The 25910-nt window shown below is 28.3% G+C and overlaps 1 protein-coding gene across 1 annotated transcript in view; it reads left to right on the top strand.

The window, feature by feature from the left end:
* The first annotated feature begins 413 nt into the window (after nt 1-413).
* LOC107453935 (FAST kinase domain-containing protein 2, mitochondrial) overlaps nt 414-25910 on the top strand; it is a 28005-nt gene continuing 2508 nt past the window's right edge. Inside the window, exons 1-8 of the mRNA XM_043043864.3 lie at nt 414-737; nt 3868-4048; nt 5288-5417; nt 8769-9168; nt 12442-13078; nt 16652-16882; nt 19746-19878; nt 24210-24324. Of these exons, the coding sequence (XP_042899798.1) occupies nt 3877-4048; nt 5288-5417; nt 8769-9168; nt 12442-13078; nt 16652-16882; nt 19746-19878; nt 24210-24324 (1818 nt within the window). The 5' untranslated portion in view covers nt 414-737; nt 3868-3876. The remainder of the gene's footprint in view (nt 738-3867; nt 4049-5287; nt 5418-8768; nt 9169-12441; nt 13079-16651; nt 16883-19745; nt 19879-24209; nt 24325-25910) is intronic.

Here is a 25910-nt window from a genome sequence, read left to right as displayed (position 1 = left end):
TGCCGACACGAAATCTAACTCTGTGTCAAAAGCCATTTTTTTTTAAAAAAATGGGACGAGTCCCCCTCATTGGGGACTCGTCCCATTTTTTTAAAACACACACAACGCCAACATTGGGCGTTTGGGTGCAGACCCCTTGAAAATGCATTGGACAGGGCTTTCTGGGGGGGTCACTCATTTCACATACACAATGGACTGCTTCACGAGAGGGCAGTGAGAACGTTTCCAATCATGGTGTCACGACAAAAGAGCAGTGAGAATCGAGGCTTGAGACTATTTATTGTGTCGTTTTGCGTTTCCAATTTTATTTTGCAAGGGTCACGGTGCTCAGCTATTTTTTCGAGTGACTGTAAGTTAATTCACCTTCTGATCCATACTTACTACTTACTACACGAATTTACAAGCTTTTAGATTTTCAGCGCAGCAGAAACAAACAGTCAACAACTCTTCTCTAACAGATGAAAGCGTTGAATTGCATCATGTTTTAGTCGGTTTTTCAAATTTAGTTCACAAAGTACCTATTTCCTTCTAACCTATCTCAAAGCTTTCAACTATTATAGAATTAAGAGTGTGTTCAGTTGAGAAAATTTAATTCATCTAACCGCAATATATATATAAATTTTGTTACATGTGTAAACATAAATATTATTGAAATCAGAGTGTCATTAAATCACTTATTATCACTGTTAGTTAAATTAATAAGTGAAAGTATTATTAAAGGATCGCCGGTCTAGTGCGTAAGTGAAAATTATCTTATTACGCATTCATTGTAAGATTACATAACATGATGATCGCTTTAAAAACCATTTGTCGAAATTTTCTAATCTTTTTTTTTTATGATAACTATGCATGGCTTTTAAATATATTATGAACCACACCTGTAGAATTAGTAGCAATGTAAAAATTCACTTATATAAATATTTGCTGTAAATGTGTTCTTAATGTTTGTAAGCAAATGCAGTGAAAGAATTCACTGGTTTTTTAAACTCCTGAAGTTCCTCATGGTACTTATTAGAATTTCCCTTGTATAAACCGGAAACAAAAGTTTACTAATTTTTATGTAAATCAAGGTTGTATACAGTTAATTTATGCACAAAATAAAATTGACAGTTATGACCTTTATTTAAGGATAAAAGAAGTATGTGTGTTTACTCATTAATCTATTACTCTTATTTAAATTAATTGGTCATTAAATTTGTAAATTATTTTAGCTTTTTGACTAAACAAATAAATTTGTTAATCATAATAGACCAAAGTTCTGCTAATTGCTTATTTCTCAAATGAATTTCTTTCAGTTGCTTACTGTTTTTTTTAAAGATTTATTTTATTTTTTTAAATTTGGTAGTTCTTTAGGATACTAAATCTTGAATTATCTGATTTTTAAAGTTCAAGAGTGGAAAATTTATCTGGTGACCACTGGAGGTAAATTTATTGGTGGCCACTTCTTGGCCTCAATAATAATTTTGCCTCTAAATTATTATGTAAAGAAAATCTTAATTTTTTATCTTGAAAAAAAAATTTATTATTAGCAATTAATAGCATTAGTGTATGGATAGTTGACTGACTGTAAACAATAACAAGCTTCTTAAAAATTTAGAAAACTTCAGGTGTATCCCTCCACTTATGAGGCGATGCGTGAACAGGCTTAATCTAGAAAGTTTTATTATTGTTTGTAAATTTATGCATAATTTTACCATTCATAAGCATTTTCGGTAATTTATAAATTCTAACAAGTCGTGAGTCTTAACGAATTTAAGAAAATTAATATCACAACGTAAATAAAGCGGTTGCTACCCACTTGGAAAACCTGGAAGTGTCTGACAATATTTTTGTTCTGGAAAAGTCAGTAAAATTTTTTTACTTAATTTAAATTATTTTGCCATCTATTATACCTCCTTCTTTTAGATGGAACAGTTGAAACATCGTCATAGCAATACCTCTCTTGTATTAAATTTTTTTTCATAATAACTCTGTTAAACTAAAATGTTATCTGAAACTCTCCTATGGTTGCTAAATGAATAAAGAAATTGTTTTCTGGAAAATTTTAAAAAAAACTTTCACCTTTAGGGAAATTGTTGTTATGAAAGGCAAAGATTGCAGTGGAGGTAGAAGAAGGGGTTAGGATATTTTCTGTTTACAAAAGTAGTTTTTTTTCCTCTTCTTGTCCATGGGCGGAATTCATCTATCCTTCAAATTTGTTCCGATGCTTTGACTTTTTTTTTTCTTCTTTTGACAAAATGATTCAAAATGTTTTAGTATTTTCAACTTTATAAAATTCTCCAAATATTAGTTGGTTATAATTTAATAATATATTTAGATTGCACTCTTTCTTTTTGAAAACCTTTGACCCTCCCATCCTCTGAAATCAGTGAATTATTTTTTTTTCCCTTCAAAACCAATTAAATACTCATTTTCGTACAATCCCTAACAGCAATGTCTGTTGACAAATCTTTACAGCTATTGTTGTATTGATACTAATTTTCTAGATTTCATTTTAACTTTTTATAATATATTTTATTTTAAAAAAGACTCGTTTATGAACCATGGTATATGGTAACAGTTAATTTTATTGTTTAATCAAAATTTCCATTTCAGTTGTTTTTACGAGATCAAAATCAAGTGATATTGAGACTTATTTTTCGCAAATTGAGAATCTGTGCGTCCCAAAGGATGTGTCAGCAACCTTGTCCTTTCCTAATTTTTTCTATATTTGGTGTGCTATATATACTGCTTAACCAGAATTACTGGATGCTCAAAGTTATGTTAAGTTTCAAAATGCCGCAGTTCACTTTTTTTTACGATAATTAGGGAATATCCCGTTGACCTGACAAAGTTCTCGAAATTTGCACTAATCCTCTGGCACCATCATTATGAAAAACAATTTTCAAAATAAATATTCTAAACTCTTTAAATTTATCAAATAATAAAATAATAATGCCGAAAATAATGTTTGTGTACAAATATGTAATGAAAAGAATCAAATCAAAACAAAAACCTTTATTTTTTTTATAATTACACATTGTTCTTAAGTCTTACCTTATATATTATAGATCATTATTAAATATGCCACTGCACTCTCTTCACACCCAAATTTGATTCATTTCATTGCAGAGTAAAATATATATATATATATATTTCTGCAGCACGTTCAGGAAAACAACGCAGGTTGGCAAGGAATATACAGTAAATATGATAAAATGTGTGGTAATTGGCGCAGAAGTTACCTTTTAGCGATAATTGTTAGATAAATAAATGCTGAAAGTTTTTATTTTGATTAAATAGCATAAAAATAATGAGCATAGATTCAATCTCATGCATTCAACTTCAGTTGGTAACGTCATGGTCTGCGGGGATCGGCCAGTTTCTTATAATTTGCTGTTGTTCATTCTCGCATGGATCATGATGTCATCCGTTTAAAGAAAATTTAAGCTTCTGTTGAAGCAATATTATTTGTATTCATTCTTTTTTTTCGTTACTCATTTGTCACTATGTTTGTGAGAGTATGTCTAATAGTTTAATATGTTTTTAAAATAAGTTTACTGCCATAGAAACTTCGTTTTCTTACTTTTTTTGTTGATAAGCACATACAATGACATTCTGTGACAATCTCGGATGTCAATAATATCCGGTTTGGCAAAAATGGTCGACGAAATAATCCCAAAGTACGAAAATGGTTGGCCGGATTATTCCAAAATACCTTTATTTTAAATGACATAAAAATATTTTATTATTTGCATTCTGTACTGTTTTTTATCATGGGTAGAGGCTCATGTCTATTTGGGCTGTAGGAAATGTGTTTTGATGAATATACATTTCAGTATTTATTATTTAATGCCTATATTTTAATCATAATGATTTTATTTAAAGATCTATATTATGCTAAGAAGAAGTCTCCGTTTCTTACATCCACCAGCAGAATGGCTTTGCTGCTGCTATAAAATACGACCAAATTTTCATTCTGCTAAAGTTCTGTGTTCTGCAAATGATCGACACTTACCAAATCCTTCACTGCCTACTCCTGCAAGTAAACTTTACAGTCATGACGCAGGTAATTTTTGTTCTCTAGCCAATTTAGGTTATTCTTTATTGGTAATTTCATTGTAAGAGGTAATTGGTAATTTTTAAGATTGGTAATTTTTTAAAGAAAAAGAATTAAATTTTTAAGATTGAGATAATAGGCTGTTAATAACCCCTTTGAAAAGGCATCTCAAAAATAGCATCTCTGGCTGACAGACGGGGTGATTGTCTTTTGTATGAAAATCCTCTGGGTATAAAAATTAAGAACGATGCATATGATTTTTAAGCGAATATTGCAGAATTCTGCATTTTTTAGGTTCGTTGGTTATTGGACTTACGCTAATCAAAAACTTATACAAAATTTTCATGGGATTCCACGATCTAAAATTTAAATTTTGACTAAATCCTGTTAACGATACATTTACGTACATGTAACTTTGGTGATTCGGTGGATTTTTGCCATTTTTCGGTAATTCAAAAGCTACTCATCGCGATTCCTATTCACTTGTTTTTAAGACCAATATCTCAATTCATATTCTCTTGATTTTAAAATTCAATGACGCAATTCCTATTCATGCGATGGAAAATCCAATATCACACTTTATATTCACACAATTTTAAAATCCAATTTTGTGATTCTTGTAAGAATTAAGATTTTTCTTAACTTTTTTAGTGTTCTTCATTTCTATTGTACTGTTACCTCTCAAATTTAGATTTATGTTATCTAGTGATCAATATAGTAACTTTGGCAACAGTGTTACCCAGGTTCGAAAAAAAAAAATAAATCAAGGAATTATTTGCAACATTGAAGATTTAAAACAATTTTATTGATACTAAATATTTAGAAAAACAAAAACAAACTCACATCATTTCCAAATGCTACAGATTTAAAATTTAGCAATATGAAATTATATTTTCAATAAAATGCAATTAAAAATATAAGGCACAATATCTCTAAATCCAGTAGGAACAAATAAAAGTAAAAGGCACACTTATCTTAAAATCTACTAAAAACAATTAAAAATAAAAGCAAATTATTCTTTTGAAACTGATCTAAAACCAAACTTAGGTTTAAGGAATGTTTGATAACTTTTTAAAGCATATAGCATTGTTACACATTGCTAAAAAATTTTTTTAATTGTTAAAGTGGACCTCTGTACCCTATCCTCCCCTACAGCATAGGGCATGGAAGACTCTTTTTCATCTAATTTCTGTATGTCTTTTCATTTTTAGTTCATTCAATTAATTTTTTTAAAACTATATTTTTCAGACATCTTATTTGAGCAAATACGAAAAACCAAAAGTATTGAGAGGTTGCTAGATTTAGTTTCCATGCATTTAGATGTTATGAATACTAAACATATTGTAGAATCAATGCAGATAGTCAATGATTTTTCTAAGTAAGTATAAAATTATGTAAGTAATTACCTAAGTAAGTAATTACGATAAATTATGAAAAATGTATGATCTTACTTGTAATTGACTTTATTTCAAAATAATTAGTGTATTATAAATTTGTGTATTTCAAGGCAGATGCCAAAAATTTAACTGCTATTTTATTAATATTCTTTAAGCTTTCTTAAATTTCTTAATGCTTATAATCTGCACTTATATTTTAATTTTCAATTACTAATGTCAGTTTTAGTTAGAGTATGTCAAAACATAACATAGTAACATATCAATGTTCTGGAAAGACTTTTAATACAAGCTATTTGTTTCTTATGTCAGTAAATTTTCAGAAATACTGTGAATAATTATTTAGAAAATATAATCCTATTATTTTATGAAATTGCACCAAAAGGTTGAAAAATCATTATACAGTGAAACATTGATTAAATGGGCACTCCTGGGGCTGAAAAAATTGTCTGCTTATAATAGTTGTCCTTTTACAACAGAGAGGTAGACTAATAATGAAGTTTAATGCCATAAATTATTTTTAGAATAATTGCAATAATATGGAAATATTTAAATCTATTATAACTATTCACATTGATATTTATTTAAACTTTATAAAATACTTTTTTCAATCCAAAAAGAATATATAAAAAGGTTTAATATATACATACACAGTTCTGGAAATAGCAGAGAAATGAATATGATTTTCTGAAACACAGACATTCAAGTTCAGGGGTCTGTCCAAACATTTTGTGAAAGGTCCTGTGTTTGTAAAATTGTGAAAGAACTGTTCATAATTTGTGAATATAAAATAGGCGTTAAGTCACATTCTTTCTACCAGGGTCCTGCTTTTGTGAATTTGTGCAAATAGGGCCCTGTTAGCTCAAAAATTCCTAAAAACCTTTTCAAGAAGTTTTTAAATTGTAAATAGATACAAGATTCTGTTCAACAATCGCTGCAACATACAAATATTTGGTATTTAGCCTATACTGCTCAACATAGAATATTCATTTCGAACGAATAATGGAAACAAAATCACTCACATTTTTAAAAATTTCAATTGACATATTTTATATAACACAACTTAGTAATGTATCTATTTTAATGTGTTACGCATTAAACAATTCTTAAATTTATAATATTTTTTTTTTAAAAATTGGCATAAGTTAATTTTTATTTGCATAATATTTTATTCAATTAATTTTATGAATAATATATTCATCAATTATTTATCTGCAAAAAAAAATCATTTAATATCAATAAGACTGTACACACGATGTTTGTAGAAATATTTTTTTAGAATACTACATTTGGAATTTATAATTTTTTTTTTGATTTTGAGGAGGTTAAGGTACATAATATAAACAGGGCTTAATCCAGGGTGATTTTGGTACCGTTTTTCGGTACCTTCACAAAATTAAAAAAAAAAAATCGGTACCTTCACAAAATTAAAAAAAAAAAAATCGGTACCTTCACAAAAAGAAATCAATACTTCAACAAACTTTGAAAAAAAAAACGCATCTTCACGAAAATAAAAAAGAAAGTTAGAAGGAATTAAAGTGCTGAATAGTTTTCCGAGCGGTTCACGGAAAAGTGAATTCACAGTGAACGCCGTATGGTACGCCATCGGACGGCGTTCCGCGCAACCGCACTAGCTCGAAAACAGACTTGATATGCTGACGTCACTTCTCCTAAATACGCCATTCAATCGAAGTGAGTGGTGAAGTTTTTATACTAGGCAACCGGCTAAATTGAGCCAGCGCGTAAACAACTCAACTCATTTTCCCAGACAAGTGTTTTTGTTATGATTTAGCGTAAAACATGTTCTATTCGTATTTTTTAACAAGATTTATGAAAAGTTTTTATAATGAAGCGAGGAAGAAATTTAAGTGGAGCGGGTGGCTCACGGAATAGCGATTATTATATGAAGCGTTTACGCACGATCGATAGTATAGGAACGAAATCAATTAAAACATTTTTTCAGTCTGAAAAAACTGAGGAGAAACCGTCACAACAGTCGCCGTCTGAAAAAACCGTCACAGTTGATAACGAGGCACAGTGTATTAAAAATGCTACGGAACCAATGATTGAAGAGCAAAACAATTCAAGTTTTGTTACAAAAAAAAAAATAGTTTTTTTTTTTTTTTTTTTTTTAAATCAATACTTAATTTTCACAAAAATAAAAAAAAATTTCCCAAAAAATTTTTTTTTCACAAAAATAGGTACTAGGATTGAAAACCTGGATTAAGCCCTGATAAATGAAATGATCAAACTTAGTCTTAGAATTAAAGCAGAGAAACATGATTAACAAAATATTAGAGCAATATACGTCGATTGCCAGTAGATTTGAAAATAACACTCAGCATCAGTCAATTTTTCTCACCCATTTACAATAATACGCAAATGTCTATCGCGTGTCTCTTGTGAAGGGTCCGATTAAAAGAATTCTTAAATTTATATTAATTTATTTAAAAAATTTCCAGCAATTAATTTTTATTTACATATTATGCAATTAATTAATTTTATGAATAAATATAAATTGATCAGTTATTATTTACAAAAAAAAATTATGATTTAATATTAATAAGAATGCGCACACGATGTTTGTAAAAGTAGAAATATTTTCTTAAAATACTAAATTTGGAATTTAAACTTAGGGAAACTTAGTTTGTCTCGAACCGGCTTCCCCCCTTCTTCCGAAAGGGTTTATTCGATTAACAGAACAATAATGAAGATAAACAAGTTTGTGAAGGGTCCCATTAAAAGATAAATTATTTTGTGAAGGGACCGTTTTTATGAAAGGGTCCGTTAACGGACCCTAATTTCTTCTACACAGACCCCTGAAATTAGTCATATATGATACTGAATATGAGATTTTTGTCCTATGTCACTTGCTCAATCAGTTTAATTATTAGGTTCACCCCCCCTAACACCTCCCCGTCACCTAGGAAATGTGATAATACCTCCTCCTATTATGGGACCTACATTTACATCTATTCATTCTGATTTTGAATTCACATTTATATCTATGCTGATATCTACGCTATATATTATTTACATATATTTCCTATTAAAAAACATTTTGATCACTTTTCTATTCCATAAATTATTTACGACTTTTGTTTTTCAAACGAATGAAGTTTAATTTTATTATTTTACTTGAAAAAAAGCTGTCCTGGTGCATTTTTTATTGACACATCTGCATTTTGTAATTTAAATTTTATAATTTGGTTGTTTTCTCAACAAAAAAGGAATTAAAGCAATTTTTTAATTAAAATTTTGCAAATTATGTAGTTTCTTGACTATTATTAGCTTTATTTTTCCTACATTAACAGCAGTGTATTTTTTTTATACAGAAAACCTGATTTTAAAGACCAGAATCTCATGGAAAATGAAATATTTCAAGGTCTTTGTTCACGTTTGATGAAGTCCGTTCGATTGCTCGGACCTCAGGATATCATTACTGTCTACAAGACACTGTCGTCCATTGGGGTCCGAAACAACACTTACGTGATGCAGTCTATCCTGAAGATGATGGGGGCACAGCTCAATCACATGTCTTTGGGTCAACTGATATTCTTACACTTTCTACTCTCTAGGCAGAGGGCCAATTCTTTGGTGGATGGTCTGAAATTAGCCCTGCCTCTTGTTCTGCAAGTGCAAATAGAACAGCAGCTTGATTCGGATAATCTTGACGAAGTTGTTAACTGCTTGCAGTTGGCCTGTAGGTCCAGACTAAAACCTTCTATCATTGAGGTCAATTGCTTGCAAATTTTTTTTTCTCTCTCTTTTTTTTGCATGAAACACAGAGATTTAATTTTATAGTTAATTTTTTTACTTTCCTACTCTTTTAAGGATATTTTCTTTTATTCTATCTTTCACTCCACATTCTATCTTCTGCATAATTGGAAAATGAAATATTAGCATAAGATTTATTTCTTTTATGAATAATTTGTAATTTGTGAAAGTATTATTAATTTTAAAAATAAATATGTGTATATGAAGTTTTCTTCTTCATTGACCAGTTCAGAAATGATTGGGCTCTGGAAGAAATTCAGATCCTCTACCTATTCTTTTAGGTGCTCTGGTCCTTGGGACTAACAGAGGCTGCCATTTTCCCCCCATCCATGAATAGTGCACCTTATTTCTCTAATGCTGCATCGGTCATTGCACATTTAAAAAAGGCCCGCGTTCGATAAATAAACCACAGTCTCCAAATAATTTAAAGATCTTGCAATTCAACATCAATGGAATCTCAACAAGTGCAACGAGGATTAAATACTCAAAAAGTTAAAATGGCTTTCCATTTCGCATCAGATTCATCTGCAGTGGATTCCTTTCCACGTCGATCTTGAAGGAAACAAGATTGCGGACACTTCGGCTAAAACTGGTGCTTGTGAGGCCTCTGTGCCGTCGACACTCCTCACCTTTTTGGAAATCTTCTAAAAAATAAAACACAAAACCAAGACCCCTTGGAATGTCCTCCCGAAGCACCATTGATATCGGTGTTCTTGACCTGGAGGCTCCCTGGCCCAAGATTTTAATAGACAGGAACAAACTTCTCTTGCCTGCTTTCAAAGTGGTCACCTTAAATCAATGAAATTTTTGGAAGGATCCAAGAACTATGAAATTTTGTTCTGACCAGGCTTCGCCTCACCACATCCTCGCTTGCCTGGGGCTCACCAAACAGGATTTTGCAGATGATCCATTGTCGGTGTTGGATTTTTTGAGGGTGTAGAACGTCATGGACCTGCTCTAGCACTGCTGGCCAATGGGGTCGTGCAACAACAACAGAAATTCAGATTTTTTGCTAACCGCAATCCAAAAATTTCCAATCAGGTCCAGAAGTTTCAAGAAATCATTGTTCACATTTATGTTTAAGAGTTCTTATATATTTTATTTAAAAATAGTAGAACTAGAATTTGTACTTGGCATGATGTAAATATTTTTTCTGGTAGAATAGTAAATGAGATTAGGCTCGTACATAATTATTCATTTAAATTATGCTGCATATAATTTATTTAGAATTTCATGTCGTGAAAATATCAATGATTTAAATTTATAAAGACATAAATTTTTTGAATTCCATCATTAATGATTTTACTGAAGAAATTTTCAGGATTTTTGAGTTGGACTCATAATTATCCCTGCCAGTTTAAAAAAAAAGAAAAGATTATGTTTATATTAAGAATGATATAAATATGATATGCCATTTGAGAAATTTCTTTGCATAGTTACTTTTTTATTCACTTTTTTTTTTTGTTGACTACCTCTCATATTCTTGGCCTCTGTTCCTCCTTTAAACCTATAAAACATATTATCCAGAAAGCAGAGAATGGAAACCATTTTTTGGAATAGTTTGAAATTAGGAAATAGCTTATGATTAGAATATTAATTATGATGCCTGTATGATTAAGAAATATTTTCAATCAGAATTTTTTTTATTGTCAGGAAATTTTTATGACTGACTTAACTGTTTGTTATCTTGCAAAATATCTTTGTTACCAGGTTTTATTATATAGTACTTTTATTTAGTACAGTATTGAAAATCAAAAGATGCAAATATTTAGAGATTTTGTTGAACATGAATATTTGTAAATGACTATTTTTTAGTGATACAGATGATTGGATATCTGTATCAAGTATTTCACAAAGTTTTGTATTTCATTCTTTATCATAACTTTCTTTACTTCTTTATGACCATTTGCATAATCAGCATAGAAAACACTTGAAAGAGATGTGCAAAACTTAACAGACATGCAATGTAACCCCTAGTAAATAATATTTTTCCCCTTGTAAAACTTTTTTGATTCGATAATACAAAAGCATAAATGAAGTAAATAATATTTTGGAGTATATAATATTTTTTTCTCATATCTAAACTAAAACTTCTTTTGCTGAGAAAATAATAATAAAAAAATATGTAAAAAAACTAGCAATTTAAAGATGTGTTTAACACTTACACGTGAAATATCGTTTTGCTTGAAACATAAGTTTGGTCCCATGAGTCAACAATCAATTGTTGTATTTTACATGTTTAACATGAAATTTTTAAACTGATTATTGCTCAACATGAAAGGAAAATGCAGGGGAATAAAATCCTAATAATTTATTTTGAGGAATGCTATTTCTATTTTCTGACATAGCAGATGTGCAAATAAATAAAATAGTTTAATAAAGTAGTTAGAACTGCTTTTTAATTTGTTTGGTTTATAATAGTATTGTTTGATTACATTAATGTAGTACATAACATGTATTAGAAGTGTGTAATAAATTGTTTTCATGATGTAATGAAATTCATTTAACAAGAAATAATTATGATAGTCCCATTGATTTTGCGTTTGACTGTACATGAAACACATATTGTATTCTGTATAATTTATATATTTAACATGCTTTACTTTTTGCCATTAAATTTTTAAAACAAATTATTTTTATGAAGAAGAGGGAATACTTTATTATTTGGTATAACAACTGAATAACTCAAGAAAACCTCAGACAAATTATTTTATCCAGTAGCCTTCTCCTTTTATCCAGTAACCTAAGAGGTTGATAACCCTCAATTTTCAACAAGTGCTAATTCTGGGACCAACTTATTGGTGAACACGCATGCACAAAAATAATTATTTTAGTGAGATTTTTCATGATTTTAGAGTTAAAAATAATGGGGCAACTGACATATGGTATCTGAACTAAAATTACTTTTCCAGTGAGTAAAGCAAAAATAAGTAAATAATAATAATTGGAAAAAAATGATATTTTAAAACACAGTAAGTGAGTTGTTTATTAAAACTTAAAATTTGTTTTAACGCTGTATAATTAACTTTGTATATTTTTCAGATGATTATGTCAGTTTGTATTTTGCCTGTATCAATTATGTTTGCTTTGTTTTCAAATTTAAAAAATGAACCATGCTTTAAAATGATTTCATGCTATCTTCAATTTATTATTTTTTTAAAAATTAATTTTTTATGCTGTTTTTTTACTTCTTTTTCTATTTTGAGACATTTATTGATATCAATTTTTCAGAGAGTCATGTCTGTGGTTCTACAGAAAGCAAAACTTCTCTCTGCATCGAATGCAGTTTCAATTGCATTTGCTCTGCTTAACTTGGAAACCCCCGTGGATGGTTACAAAGAACTTATAGGTTACAGTTTTGAAATTTTATCGAAGAACAGCGATTCTCTGAATCAGAAGCAGACTCTCTCCATTCTACGCCTCTGCCGGGGCCAGGGTTATTACAACAGCAGATTCCTGTTTGCAGTGGCAGACAAGGCCATTTCTGAGAAGTGGAACTTTGAATCCACTTACGAAACTGTTTCTTACTTCTACAAGATGAATTTTGCTCCCCAATACTTCATCGATTATTTTGTGGACGTTATATGTTCCGAAGCCGATACCTTAAGAACTAAATTGATCTACTCCCCCCTGAATTGTTTAGAATATCTCTCCTTAACTGCCTACCCTCCACCTAGATTAGACGAAGCGCTAGAGATACTATGTTCTTTAGATCAAAAGATATCCAACCTAACAGAAAAATCAACGAGCCTTCTTGTCAAATTAATCGGCTGTTCTGCCACATGTGGACATTTTCCTAGAAAATATATTGAATTAGTTTTAAATTCTGACTACTTGTTCAGTGCGTGGTCACAAAGTAAGAAACAAGGTAATTGTTTTTTTTTATTGGAATATAATCAGGGTTCGTGATTTTTTTGATTTTTTTAAAAAAAATCAAAAGAATCAGATTTTTTTGATTTAAATCGGATTTTTTTGATTTAAATCAGATTTTTTTGATTTTTATTCAAATACACTGTAAGAACTTTAATTTATGATTAAAAAAATTATAAATGTTTAAACAAATTAACTTAATATTAAAACTATTGTAACAATATTTTAGAAGCTCTAACTAAAACATGGCTTTGAATGCATAGCAACCATTTTGAAAGAAATGCATGATTAAAATTTAAAGACTAGATGAAATAGAGAATTTAAAGAATACTTCAGGGGTCTGTTTGGGTCTTTCTGAGAGGTACCTATTTTGTGAAAATTAAAAATTATATTAAAAAATCAACACAAATATAGTAAAAATATGGATTTATTGTTTCTTACGAGACACAAAAATAAAATTTTAAGAATAAGTATTTTGTGTGATTATTCTATCATTTTTCCTAATGTTGAATTTGTAAAGGTACTGGCTTGGACAGACCCCTGTGCTTTAACTATTAAAACAAAGTTTCAGTTAGCAAACCATAACTTTAATTCAAAATTGTGATTTCTTTTTTTTTTTTCTCATGATATTTAAAATGACAAAATAAATGTAGCAGACTGTGTTTATAAATGTTAAAAAACATCTGAAGTATTCATCAAAAAATAAATAAATATTTAATCTATATATTTTTATATTAAAATATTCACTTTTAATTCTATATCAAAATAGATAAGTTAAGTTAAAAAAAATTAGAAAATCTATGTATTCATTGGAATTTTTTTTCACAAAATTTCTTTATAGAAAATCAGATAATGTCAAAGATACTGTAAACATATTATGAGAAAAAAATACCAGTTAATAACCCTACTGCATCAAATAGACTTCGAAAGAGTTTGAAAGGGAAGAATGACACTACAATAGGAAGAAAAAAAACATCTGAATTCATCAGCCCGTTTTTTTTTCTTTTTCTGTTTTTGGCATATTACGGTAATTTCTTTTTAATATAACCTCAAGCTTCAGAAATATACATTTTCCACCAATAAAATATGATGTAGATTTTAATTAACGCTTTTTCATTCAAAAGGTAGAATTTTAATTAACATTACTTGTATTATTTTTTGAAAAAAATTCATGTTTATTAATTACTTTCTACAGCTATGCAAGTCTATATTAAGACAGCATTAAATGTTTACTTTAATCTGTACTTTCAATCTCAAGAATCAAAAGATTTTTAAAAATGTAATTTCAAATGTGTTTGAATTTAACACACACCAAGAAAGTAATTTCGTTAACTAAAATTAATTAATGCAGCAATTTATTTAAATTAAATTTTAATACTAAGAAAAGAAAATAATAGAAGTATCAAAAATTTAAAACACTGTCTTTTAACTTTTAAAATCAATATATATAGATAAAAAAAATTAGTTGATTTAAATCAATGATTTTTTTAAAAAAATCATTTGATTTAAATCATGATTTAAATCGTGATTTAAATCAAGCTGATTTAAATCAACGAACCCTGAATATAATTAGATCAATAGTCAATTATTTTGCATGTATTTTTTATTATTTAACAGAACATAGAATGCGCATTTCTTTTAATGTAGTTTATTATTTCTAATTTAAACTTAAAAGGGGGCAAAGCAAATGTAATCCTTAACTTAAAGTTAGAAAAATATGTAAATTGTTAAAGAAAAGATAAATTTTACATTTGAATTTATTTATTTGAATTAGATATTATTTATTAGATTATATGAATTAGATTAGATTATTTTGTTGTCCAGGATGTGATATTGTGAATGATACAAAGTTTATTTCATGGTTGTTCTTGATCTCACAAATGTTTAAAGCTCTACTGAATCGTAATGACAGAAAATAGTTTTAAAATTTTATTTTGTTTGAAGCCTTGATTAAATTATAAACTCTTGCTAAAACTTGTGTTGTTACATACAAATACCGTATTTTGAATAATAGTTCTTTATGTAACCATCTCTTTTTGATATGTTAAGATCAACTCTAAGTGAAAAAATAACACTGCAGCAAACTAAATGCAAAATAAGTTTAAAATTAAAATAATGTTAAAGTGAGTAATGAAGAGAATTTAACTCAAAATTTTTTGGATCCTTTCAAAAGTTGAAATGATTTTTTAACTATTCCAAAACATTTTAGTGGCTTAAATTAATGATAGTCAATTTGAACCTATATCAAAACATTCACATTTACTCTGATAGTTGTAAATATAAACTTCAAATTGGCATAAATGAACATTCTGGAAACTCTTAATTTAAAAATTCAAAGAGGCTATGAGTAAAAATAATGTTGACGGATGGTTTATTAAGAGAACGTCACACCGCGGAAGAAAATTTCTGTTGTGAATTCTATTTCTCCTTCATTGCTAATTTAAAAGAAAGAAAAAGTAAGTTCATGCAAAACTAGAATAAGTCATGAAGTTTCAATTGCTGAAAAAAATACTTCAAAACATTAAAATATAAACAGATTATTAGAAGAGAACTTCACCGTTGCGTAATCCTAAGTTGGAGGCCTTAACAATTTTGAATAAATACAAATGGATGTGCTTTGTTTATAAAAGTATGCATGTTAAATTTAGTTTTGATTCATTTGCAATGAAAGAGGGATATTTTTGCAGTCATTAGAATTTCTTTGGATTAGTTTAGTAAAAAAAACATCTTTACAAAATCCTTTACATATCCATCCAAAACAGCTTTGCAAAATCCATTTTGCTCTAAGAAATTTAATTTTTTAAAAAACAATTTTTTTAAAACAAGAAAATTGCCGATTTTTATTTGTACGTTGAGTCTTAAAGCATTATGCTTAAGAATCTATATTCAAAAGAAAAGATTTAAAATTTTTAAAATCTGCAGCCATTTTTTTTTATATGTTAAAATTATTAAAAGGAATTTTATCCCCCAGTCGGGCAGTTTATCTTGTAAAAATTATCTTTTCTATAACTTACGATCCCCAAAAATATGATTAAAAAAATATGGTAATGGTTTTATAAATAGATGGTTTTTAATATGCTTTAAAATTGTAACTGTTCTGCATTTGCAGATTAGAAAATTAAACTGTAATCTGCTTCTTTTATTTATTTTCATAGTAATTTCCATGTTTCTGCAAAACTAGTCTGTGTTTTAAATTATTGTTTTCTAAATTACTCAACAATGATTAACTGTTATATAACAAAAAACAAGTAAAAGTAAAAGGTGAGTATTAAAAATTGACAGAAAATCTCATATGTATTGTGAAAATATTTTATAATTATGCCACATTAAGATTTTTTTTATTTTTATCATTCATAAGAACTTGATTATTTTAAATATAAATGACTTTTTTAACTTCAAAACAATAATTTAACTTGGATCATTTTTAGAATGGTTTGGTCCCTAGAACAGTGATTGCCAAAAGTTTCTGTTACAAAAATGTTATAAGATCATAATTATTTATTAGATAATTTTAATGTGTACTTAAATTTCATTTTTTCTCCACTTTTATGTTTTCTATTTGTGTTTTTAGGAAGGGGGAGAGATTTTGAAATTAGCATTTCAGTTTTAGCTTGGAGTTTAGAGGTCTATGAACAATCTGAGTCTTATAAATTTCCACCAACTGTATTACAAAAACTTTTGTCTGCTGCAGCTCAAAAGTATGAAGACTATCAAAGCCCTATTGAAAGCTTCATTCAGCATGGAATAGGAGGTGCTCAATTTCTGCAATCTGGGCTTTTCACTCAAGATGGAATTTTCATAGGTTTGCTATTTAACTGAAAATTGTGATTATGTGTGTTGTTTCCTTGCAATGTTTTATTTAATACAAGCCAGAAAAAATATGGTTTAGCAGTTTTGTAGTAAATGAACTTTTGCTTCATATCTGCTCATGCTTGCCAAGTCTCCTGTGTTTTAACGAAGACTCCTTTACTTTATGCCTATCGCCTGTTTAACCCTATATTCTCAAATTTTTCCGCATTTATTGAAGAAATTTAAAAAAATATAAAAATTTGGCAATAAAATATCATTGATGACAAAAATACTTCTCTTATTCCTCAACAGATGGTGCTATTGCCAGTTCTGCAGTATGTTGAGTGTTAACAGGTTAAGTAGAGCCGTGGTGACTCAAGGAATAGTGCCTTCACTTTCCAATTAGTCGAACCGGGTTTGAATCCCAGCGACAACTGGTCGATTCCAATTCAGCATCCGGCTTGCACTAGTAATTGTAGTGCTAATGTAAAATATTCTCAGTGGTAGACGGATGTTGGGTCAGAGTCTCCTTTCCTTCAGGCTAACCGTGGAAGGTTTTCTTTTCCATGTAACGCAAATGCAGGTTGGTTCCATCAAAAAGTCTACCATGAAGGCAAATTTTTCCTAATACTTGATCCAGGAGTTCCCTTGTCTTCTGGATTGGGTTCAAAATTACAAGGCTGTGAAGTTGAACGTTAGTAGTTGTAAACTCAAAATTGGGTTATAAAATAGTATAATAAGTATATAATAAAATAGTCAGTTATAAAATAAAGCATTTACCTTGATTAAAATGACAAGTTCTGATAGTAGAAAATCGAGTTACCAAGATTAATTATAACTAATTTATAGTAATCATAAATAATTGTTTTAGAAAGAACTTCTTTAGATTTATATATATATATTTTTACTTCACTGCATGTAAGTGCTTATATTATTTCCAATTTTGAATTTCTCTTTTTGACTTACATTATTATGCCTGATGTATCGAAACTTCACTCGTTGCCTAAAAATTCTCGCTAGTAAAATCTCCGTTATTTTATTTCTGCAATGTTGGCAGGTATGCCTTTATTCCTGGGTTTTTTTCTATGAAAAATTTACCAATGTTGATAATTCAATTTAATGTTAAGTTTTAATTTTGAATAACAATTATTAGTTATTGGTTCTTTAAACCTGATCTTTATGGTACAGAGATCTTAAAGTTTCAGATTTAAAATATAATAGATTCTGTGCTCTTAAGTTTCACACCAGCACATCTATCTATTATAGTAACTGATTTAGTCTGATTTCATTTTATATCCTAATATAATGTGTGCATATCCATCAACATTTATGGCTCTTACAAAATATTTTTATCCAGTGGTAGTGAGCTGAAATTAACATTTTCAAAAACACCTTTTACAAAATATTAGTTACATTTTAAGAACTTTGCCCGTTTATCGATACTTTTTAAATTATTTGCATGCTTTGATGGACAAATTTCTTTTAATTCTGATTTAAATTATGTTTTTAGCCAACAAGAAAAATATTTTCTGAGACTACAGAAATCTCGTAGTTGATAGAATGTATGCGAGGAAGAAATATTATTTTTTTTTCTTTTTCAAAATCTTCAAATTTTTAAGTTCAGAATCCCTTCAAAATCAAGTGTTAAGTATTTTAATCCTTAAACAATTATCCTTAATTATTCCTTAGCAAATTAGTTTAATAATTGTGTGGAACTTGCTTCAGTAGTTCTTAGAGATAAAAAAGAAAGAAAGTAAAATTAACATTTAAGGGGGATCAACTTTCTAACATCTCTACTAAACTATTGGAGCCCTATTTCCCAACTAGTGGCTGCCTTTTATTTTAAGATTCAAAATCTTAATCCCATAAAACAGGGTTCCCACTCCTGCATTGAAGCAAAAATTAAGGAGTTTTAAGCACTTTTATTGAAAAAATTAAGGACTTTTATGTAAACAATTAAGGACGTAACTTCCTAATTTTTAAAAATAGTATAATAATTATTTATTATCAAAAACACATGAAAGTGCAAAGTATTTACTTTTCAAAAAAATTATGTTGCAAGTATTGATATAATTTTTATTATGTTAGTACAATTATAAATTTTAAAATTTTTTATTGCTTTTAAAAAAACATGGTTATTTATAACTCATTGAAATATCATACACATTTATTGAATTCGTCACGTTTTTAAGAAATAGTTGTTTCTTATTTTGACTCGAGTTTAAAAATATTTTTGTGTTAAGCTACTAGTAGAATTTAATTTCTTGAACTCTGATGATATCGAAGATCAATGTGGGTGCCTCAGAAATGACTAAAAATTTTTTTATAAATAATCGCTCCAACATGCGGTATCTTGTTCCCCCATACTGTTCTTTTCTTTCTGTAGTGCTGCATTCTGACATAGGCAGAAGGAAGAATATTTTAATAACACTACCACAGCAAGGGCATGTCTTCTTTAGCCCTGGTCGCACATCCCTTTCTAGTCTCTCAATATGTTCTATCCCCGCTGCAGGGTCTCCTTCGAGGTGAAAGAGAGACTGACTTTTAATTTCAAATATTCTTGCAAGTCTAAAAATGTTCTAAAGCCTCTTATTTTTCCAAAATAAAAATTAAACAGTTTTTAAGGACTGTGAGAACCCTGATAAAAACATAAGTTTGTTTGCAGAAGGGAAGACTTTTTCTTCTTTTTTTTTGCAGAAAGAAACTTTTTTTCAGAAAGTTTTTTTGTGTTAGGTTTCTTAACCTTATTATTTGTCTTCACTGATCAGTTAACATATTTAGGGTGCTATTTGATCAGTGCAGATTAGCCCTATCATTTATTACCTCTTTATTTTCTGGTCTGTACATTAGTATACCTTTGTATTTTGAAATTTCAGATCATGTCCTTGGAATGCGTAGTGGAAATTATCCTGTTTCATTGCAGACTTCAAGCTTCAGTGATAAGCATCCACTGACGTCAAGCAGCATAAAATTTGTAGAAGACATTATATTACCCGAAGATGCAAAAATGTGAGATATGTTTGAAACGGGCTTTCACTATGCAGCAAAAAATCTTATGTTATTCAGATTTGTCATTTCAAAAAATCTTTGATTTAAAAACAATTGATTTAATTTCGGTTATAACAGATTTGTTAAATATTAGTGTAGGGACCATATAATATATTTCTGACAAATATATGTAGCTTCAATATTTATTGTACTTACATTTTAAAATCATTTAAAAATTTTTTTAACTGATTCATTAAGGGAAGACTAAAAAATATTTAACAAAAATTTATTAAGAGCCATTCACTAATTTATGTTTGTTATATGATTAAAGTTTTTTATTTGGTTTAATTCTTTACAAATCTTTATAAATTTGGTATGAGTAATATTATTCTTGTTAATGTTTTTATAAATAACTTTTATTTAAATCTAAAAAATAAACACATTAACCTTTTTAAATTATAGTTAAATAAATTATAATTTTAACTTAATTTTTTTACATAAATAAAGTAATTATTTTAAAAATTAGAATGAGTCACTCAATATTGAATATATTTAAAATTCTACATAAATTGTTTTTATGGTGGCTAATATAATCAAGAAGTTTTTTTTTATTAGAAAATAGTAATTTTATCATGATCATTTAAACTTTAAACAATAAGGAGAAAAAACTTTTTATTAGACTGCATATCTTAATTATAATATTTTTTGAGTGCTTAAAAAGTGCTTATTTTTTGTTGAAAAATTTGATAATGCAACCTGAACTAGATTATGTTATTGCTTCTTTTGCTCTTTCAAGCTTAATAGTTATTTGTTAGAGTTGGATTTATTTTATCACTCAAATATCAATTTGCAATTCCTGATGCCTGCAAATTTTAACTATATTTTTTTTTACAGTAGTTTAAAATTGAGTATGAGAAAAAGAAAATATGCAATATCTCTATGCTACAAAATATATTCAACAGGAAAATAATAAAATAGTCAACTTATTTCATCTCTCATATATATATACAGTCAGACCTCGATATAAAGTCACCCTAAGGGACATCGCAAAAGTGACCTTACAAGCGGGGTGACCTTTTAACTGATTTATTAGCAGTTCGTAACTAAGCACGTAAATAGTACACATTATGATTTTTTAAAAATGGTAATGCAAACGAAAACGATAGGCCATAAATTAAAAAAATTTAAGTCAATAAGTTTTAACAGAATTAGTAAAGAATTAAAGAAAATTAGATTTTTAAAAAATTTTTAATTTGAAATAAAGCTACAAATTTTCTCAAAGTGTACATACATACATTACATCTTACTTTATTTAAAATAAATCATTTATGCAGGTCTGTCTCGTTTTTGGTTTCACTTTTCAAGCAATGTTTTCTAGATTTTTTAACTTCTCAAAATGTTCCTCAGCTCCCCCGTGGTTTGTAAAAAAATTTCGTATGGCATTTATTGCATTAAAGGCTTCCGCTTGGGTTACAGCTACAATCTCAGGATCACTGTCATTGTCCTCACGGTTAAACAATTTCAGAAATTGTAGCTTGTTCGCTGGTTGCAACAATTTCCTAGAACACGAGAGGGGTTCCTTGAAAAGAAGTTTTTGTTAGAAAAGATCTCCCTTCACCTCAGTTAAAAATGACCTTATAAGCGATAACGATTTTTAAAACTTGACCATATATTCGATAATCTGTAGCAAAGAATTCCTAATCAGTGAGCCGGGGCTTTGGAAAAGTGACCTTATATGCGGATGACCTTATATCGAGGTCTGACTGTGTATATATATATATGGGTCATTCTCACTGAAAAAGTATAAATAGACAAAAAAAAGTTTCTTAAATTAAAGTAATTAAAACAGTGATAAAAATTACACAAATGCCTTTATTTATTTTTGTTATATGTCCTTATAATAATGGTCAAGTTCTCTGTTTTATTTTTTACAAGATTTAAAATATTTTAAATTCTGTCTTGTCCACGGAGGAGATGTAATAGTCCACGGAGGTGACATTTTATGTTATGAAATATAAAATGTCAATGAAAACTAATTCATAAATTATTGGGCACAACTGATATGAGTTTAACATTAATAAGTAAATAGTGAAATATTTCATTATTAGAGATAGAGCTACTTCCGATTTATCATGCTGCCATGAAAGGAAACATGAATTTTTAAACTAGGTGTACAATTTTTTAAGTAACTCTTACTGAATATTAATAAAGACTATTGAAATAAAAATTCAGACTCCACATGAAAGTTGAGTGTTGAGGGTACTCTTTTGTGACCATTATATGCAAGTTAAACATACTGTCATCCAAATAACGTTTTTGTTTTTTTTTTCCCTGGCACAAATGTCTTGCTCTAGAAATTTAAGTACATTTAATCACGATTTTTCTGTTAAATCTTTTTCTAATACAGATTTTAAAGTTTCATTATGACATTTAGTAAGCATTTTGCTTGAAGTAATTTTTTTTACCTGATTCCATTACCGATACTTATTAATAATTTTACTAGTCAATGCTTCTAATATTGTCTTTTTCACTTTGTGATATTTTTGGCTTTTATAGTTAGATTGAATATGTCTGCCAATAACTTCAGCAAATAACAATTTTCTAAACACATTAGATTTGATTCTTCTATCCGTACTATTCATTTCTCTACTGATTTTCCTTCTTGGTAATTCATTTTTCTTCTCTTTACTTTTCTGAAATATGCTTAATTTTTTTTATATCTTTCAAGTCTAGTATTTAGCTTCTTGTTTTTCTCTTCTAATTTTTCTTTTTTAATTTATAACGGTTTTTTCATACTGTTTTTTTTTCCCTCTTAAAACTCCAGAATTATTTTCTTTGGCGATGTTACTATTATTCAATAGAGAAGATGAGCTCGGAGTTGTATCTATGATTAATCCTTCATGTTCTTCCAAACGTTTTCTTTGTTTACAATATTTTTTTGCTCTTTTTTTCAAACTTTTCTTATTTTTCTCTTTTCACGTTCATTCATTTGTTGAACACTTATAATTTTTCCACGGGCTTTTCTTTGGTGGTGATGCTCTCTCTCTCTCTTTTTTTTTTTTACTTTCTTCAAACAATATAGGGTTTTCTTTTAATTTCTGTCTAGCTTGTCTCATACTAAGCTTTTTCTGTTCCCTTCTCTTCTGCATTTGAACATTTGATTGCTTTCTTTTTTTACATTTTGGTTTTGCCCTTTTTTTCCTAAAATTTGAAAAGAAAAAAAAATGTTAAACATCGCAGAAATTATTTAGAAAAATTCTCCGATAAGAAAAAGTTAAACCTAATTGATTTTCTTTAAAAAATACAAACAAATTAACACATTTGTTCCATCTTAAAAAATATCAATTAAAAGAAAATAGTTTTTTAATTATTAAAATTGTATTATGGTTATCTAACACATTGTCGCTTCCATTGACTGTGTCTTCTCCTCCGTGGACTTGCTATGTCCACGGAGGAGACAAAAACTAGTTCTTGAATTTTACTGATTTTTGATTTTAAAGTTACAAAAATGGTGCAGTTCTTTTTTATTAAATATACTATTTTTGCAATCTAAGATTTATGTATCAAAAATAAAATAATTTTCTCTTGCCTTCTTTACAATGTCCATGGAGTATACATTGAGAACTTTGCCAAATCCCAGTTGAACCCCCAAATCCCAATCCAAAACTGACACCATAGAGAACAAAAACAACTGATAGTTAACTTTAGAAAATAGAATGGTTACCTTTCCCACCAACCGTCTTATAGGGATTTCGCATATTCTGCCCTTTATTGCATATTTACCGAACTATATAAATTGTCCATGAAGGGAGATTTCATTTTTGATGGACAAAGTTTACTTGTCATTTATTTTATAAAAATATTTTAAAAAAAAAAATATTAAATAAAAAGTTACTATAAACATTTAACTAGGTAAAACTATAAAAATCATTAAAGTAACATTTAAATTGTTTAACAGACATTAAAAATTATTTTGTGTCACAGACGTAGGGGTGTCCACGGAGGGGATTTTGAAGTTATGTTTATTAAAAAATAAGAATGAAATATTAAATACATTTAGCAGAAATGCATATGATTGGTTAGTTAGAACTTTTCAAAATATGATGAAGAAAAATATTAAGAAATCTGCTGTATTTCCTAATACTTATTACAAAGGGACTTAAAAAATCCCCTTTTTGTGAGAATGACCCATATATATATATATATATATATATATATATATATATATATATATATATATATATATAATACAAAGACTTCATTCTTTGAAATTTGATGATTTCAGTGTCTCTTTTCTATGTTTAAATTTACATCAAAGATATTTGTCTAAAATATTTCTTTGTTTATTGCAGAGTAGCAATAATTGTAGCCCAAGAAGATCAATATTGTAGAGATCCAAATGTTCTGAAAGGATGGGCGAATCTAAGAGTTAGATGCTTAATGAAAAAGAAATACTGTCCTGTTGTGGTAAGATTTACTATTCGACTTGGATGATTTTATTGATATACATATATTTATCTTTTCATATGGTACAAAAATTCATTCTGAAAAAACTTCATAAAATACATTATACTAAAATTGCATTGTTAATCATTTATTTCTTACTTAAAATTATTCAGTAATATAACAACATTTTTAAGAAACAAATAATTAATTAGAAAAATGACATTTCTAAAAAAATTTTAATTTTCAGCTGCTTCTCAGAATTACTATTCAAAATATGTAGGCATTTTTTAATTCCCAAATATTTATAGTTATTTTATAAAAAATATCCTATTTTTCTTTATGGAAAATTTAAACGTTTGCTTACTTTGAAACAAAATAAATAGCAATATTTATATCTATTCATCAAAATACTACTTCAAAAAAATATAAAAGCTTATAAAAAAATATTAAAGTTTCATGGCCGGGAAGTTTTTAATAATTCCATAATCTGTTGATCTAATCTGCTAACCATCTACAAATGCTAAGTCAACTTCTTTTTCAAAAGGTGTTTTCTTGTTATTATTATAGTTTACACTTTTGCTTTTAACATGTGTGCAATCTTATTACATGGATGACCATTTAGTAAGAAATGTGACTAAAATTTATCAAGAAATAAAATTAAGCATTGTTAACAAGAGTGAAGTAACTAAAGCAAAATTCTAATAGGTTGGAGAAAAAAAATTATTGCAGCAGATTATTCGTGTAGATAACACTATGATTTAAAAGATATTTCCATGTTTGAAAATACTAGAATTTGAGACTATGTTACAGAATTTTATAAATAAGTTTCGTTTGTATAATTCTGTTATTTTTGAAAAGAAAAGAGCTATATAGAGCAGGGGAGAGTGGCTCATCTTGGGACACTTTTTTACTTTCTTTTTTTATCAATTGTCAAAATTTTACCTGGTATTTTTTTAACATTTGAAAGCATTTTTTAAGTAGGTTTTGATTTTATATCTGTCATAGAAAAAATTTTAGAAAGTTATTAGTTACCTTGTTATTTTTTGCAAGGTGTACCTCCTAGTGGGACAACTTTCAACAGTTAAAAAGAAGTAAAAAGTTAATTAGAAATTTTCTAAATAAATTTACAGTCTCTAATTTTGTTAGTTTTAAGTTCTTGTATGTAAATTCAATTGTTCAGAATCAAATACCAAACCTAAAGAACGTTCAGTGCTTTGCTCTGGTTTTAATGAAATGTCATTTGAATCTATATATGATTTGTCTTCTTTTTCGGGATAAATAAATGTTAAAAATTGATTCACTCTTCTCAAAAATGATAACCCGTACTCAGCTCCATCAACTCATTCAACACAACCTTCACATTGTTAAACTTTAATGGTACTTTGAGGCTTGTAACATATAGTCTAACAAATTTATTTGTTCTTCAACTGTGACTATTTTGCGACTCTGTATATTTGAAATATATTTAAAGTTAGAATTATGCTGTTCTCTTTTTTTAACGTAAATAATATGGCGGTTCAGTGTGGTCTTACTAATACTGTAGAATTCAGCAGCTTTCTTACAAGTCATTCCCCCTGATAAAATTTGCAGCAGCTTTTTGAACATTG

Source organism: Parasteatoda tepidariorum, chromosome 10, assembly GCF_982258835.1.
Source record: "Parasteatoda tepidariorum strain Cologne lab strain chromosome 10, Ptep-v5.0, whole genome shotgun sequence".
In the NCBI taxonomy this organism is placed as follows: Eukaryota; Metazoa; Arthropoda; class Arachnida; order Araneae; family Theridiidae; genus Parasteatoda; species Parasteatoda tepidariorum.
The sequence above is the reverse complement of the archived record's forward strand: the minus strand, read 5'-3'. Positions and strand labels throughout refer to the sequence as shown.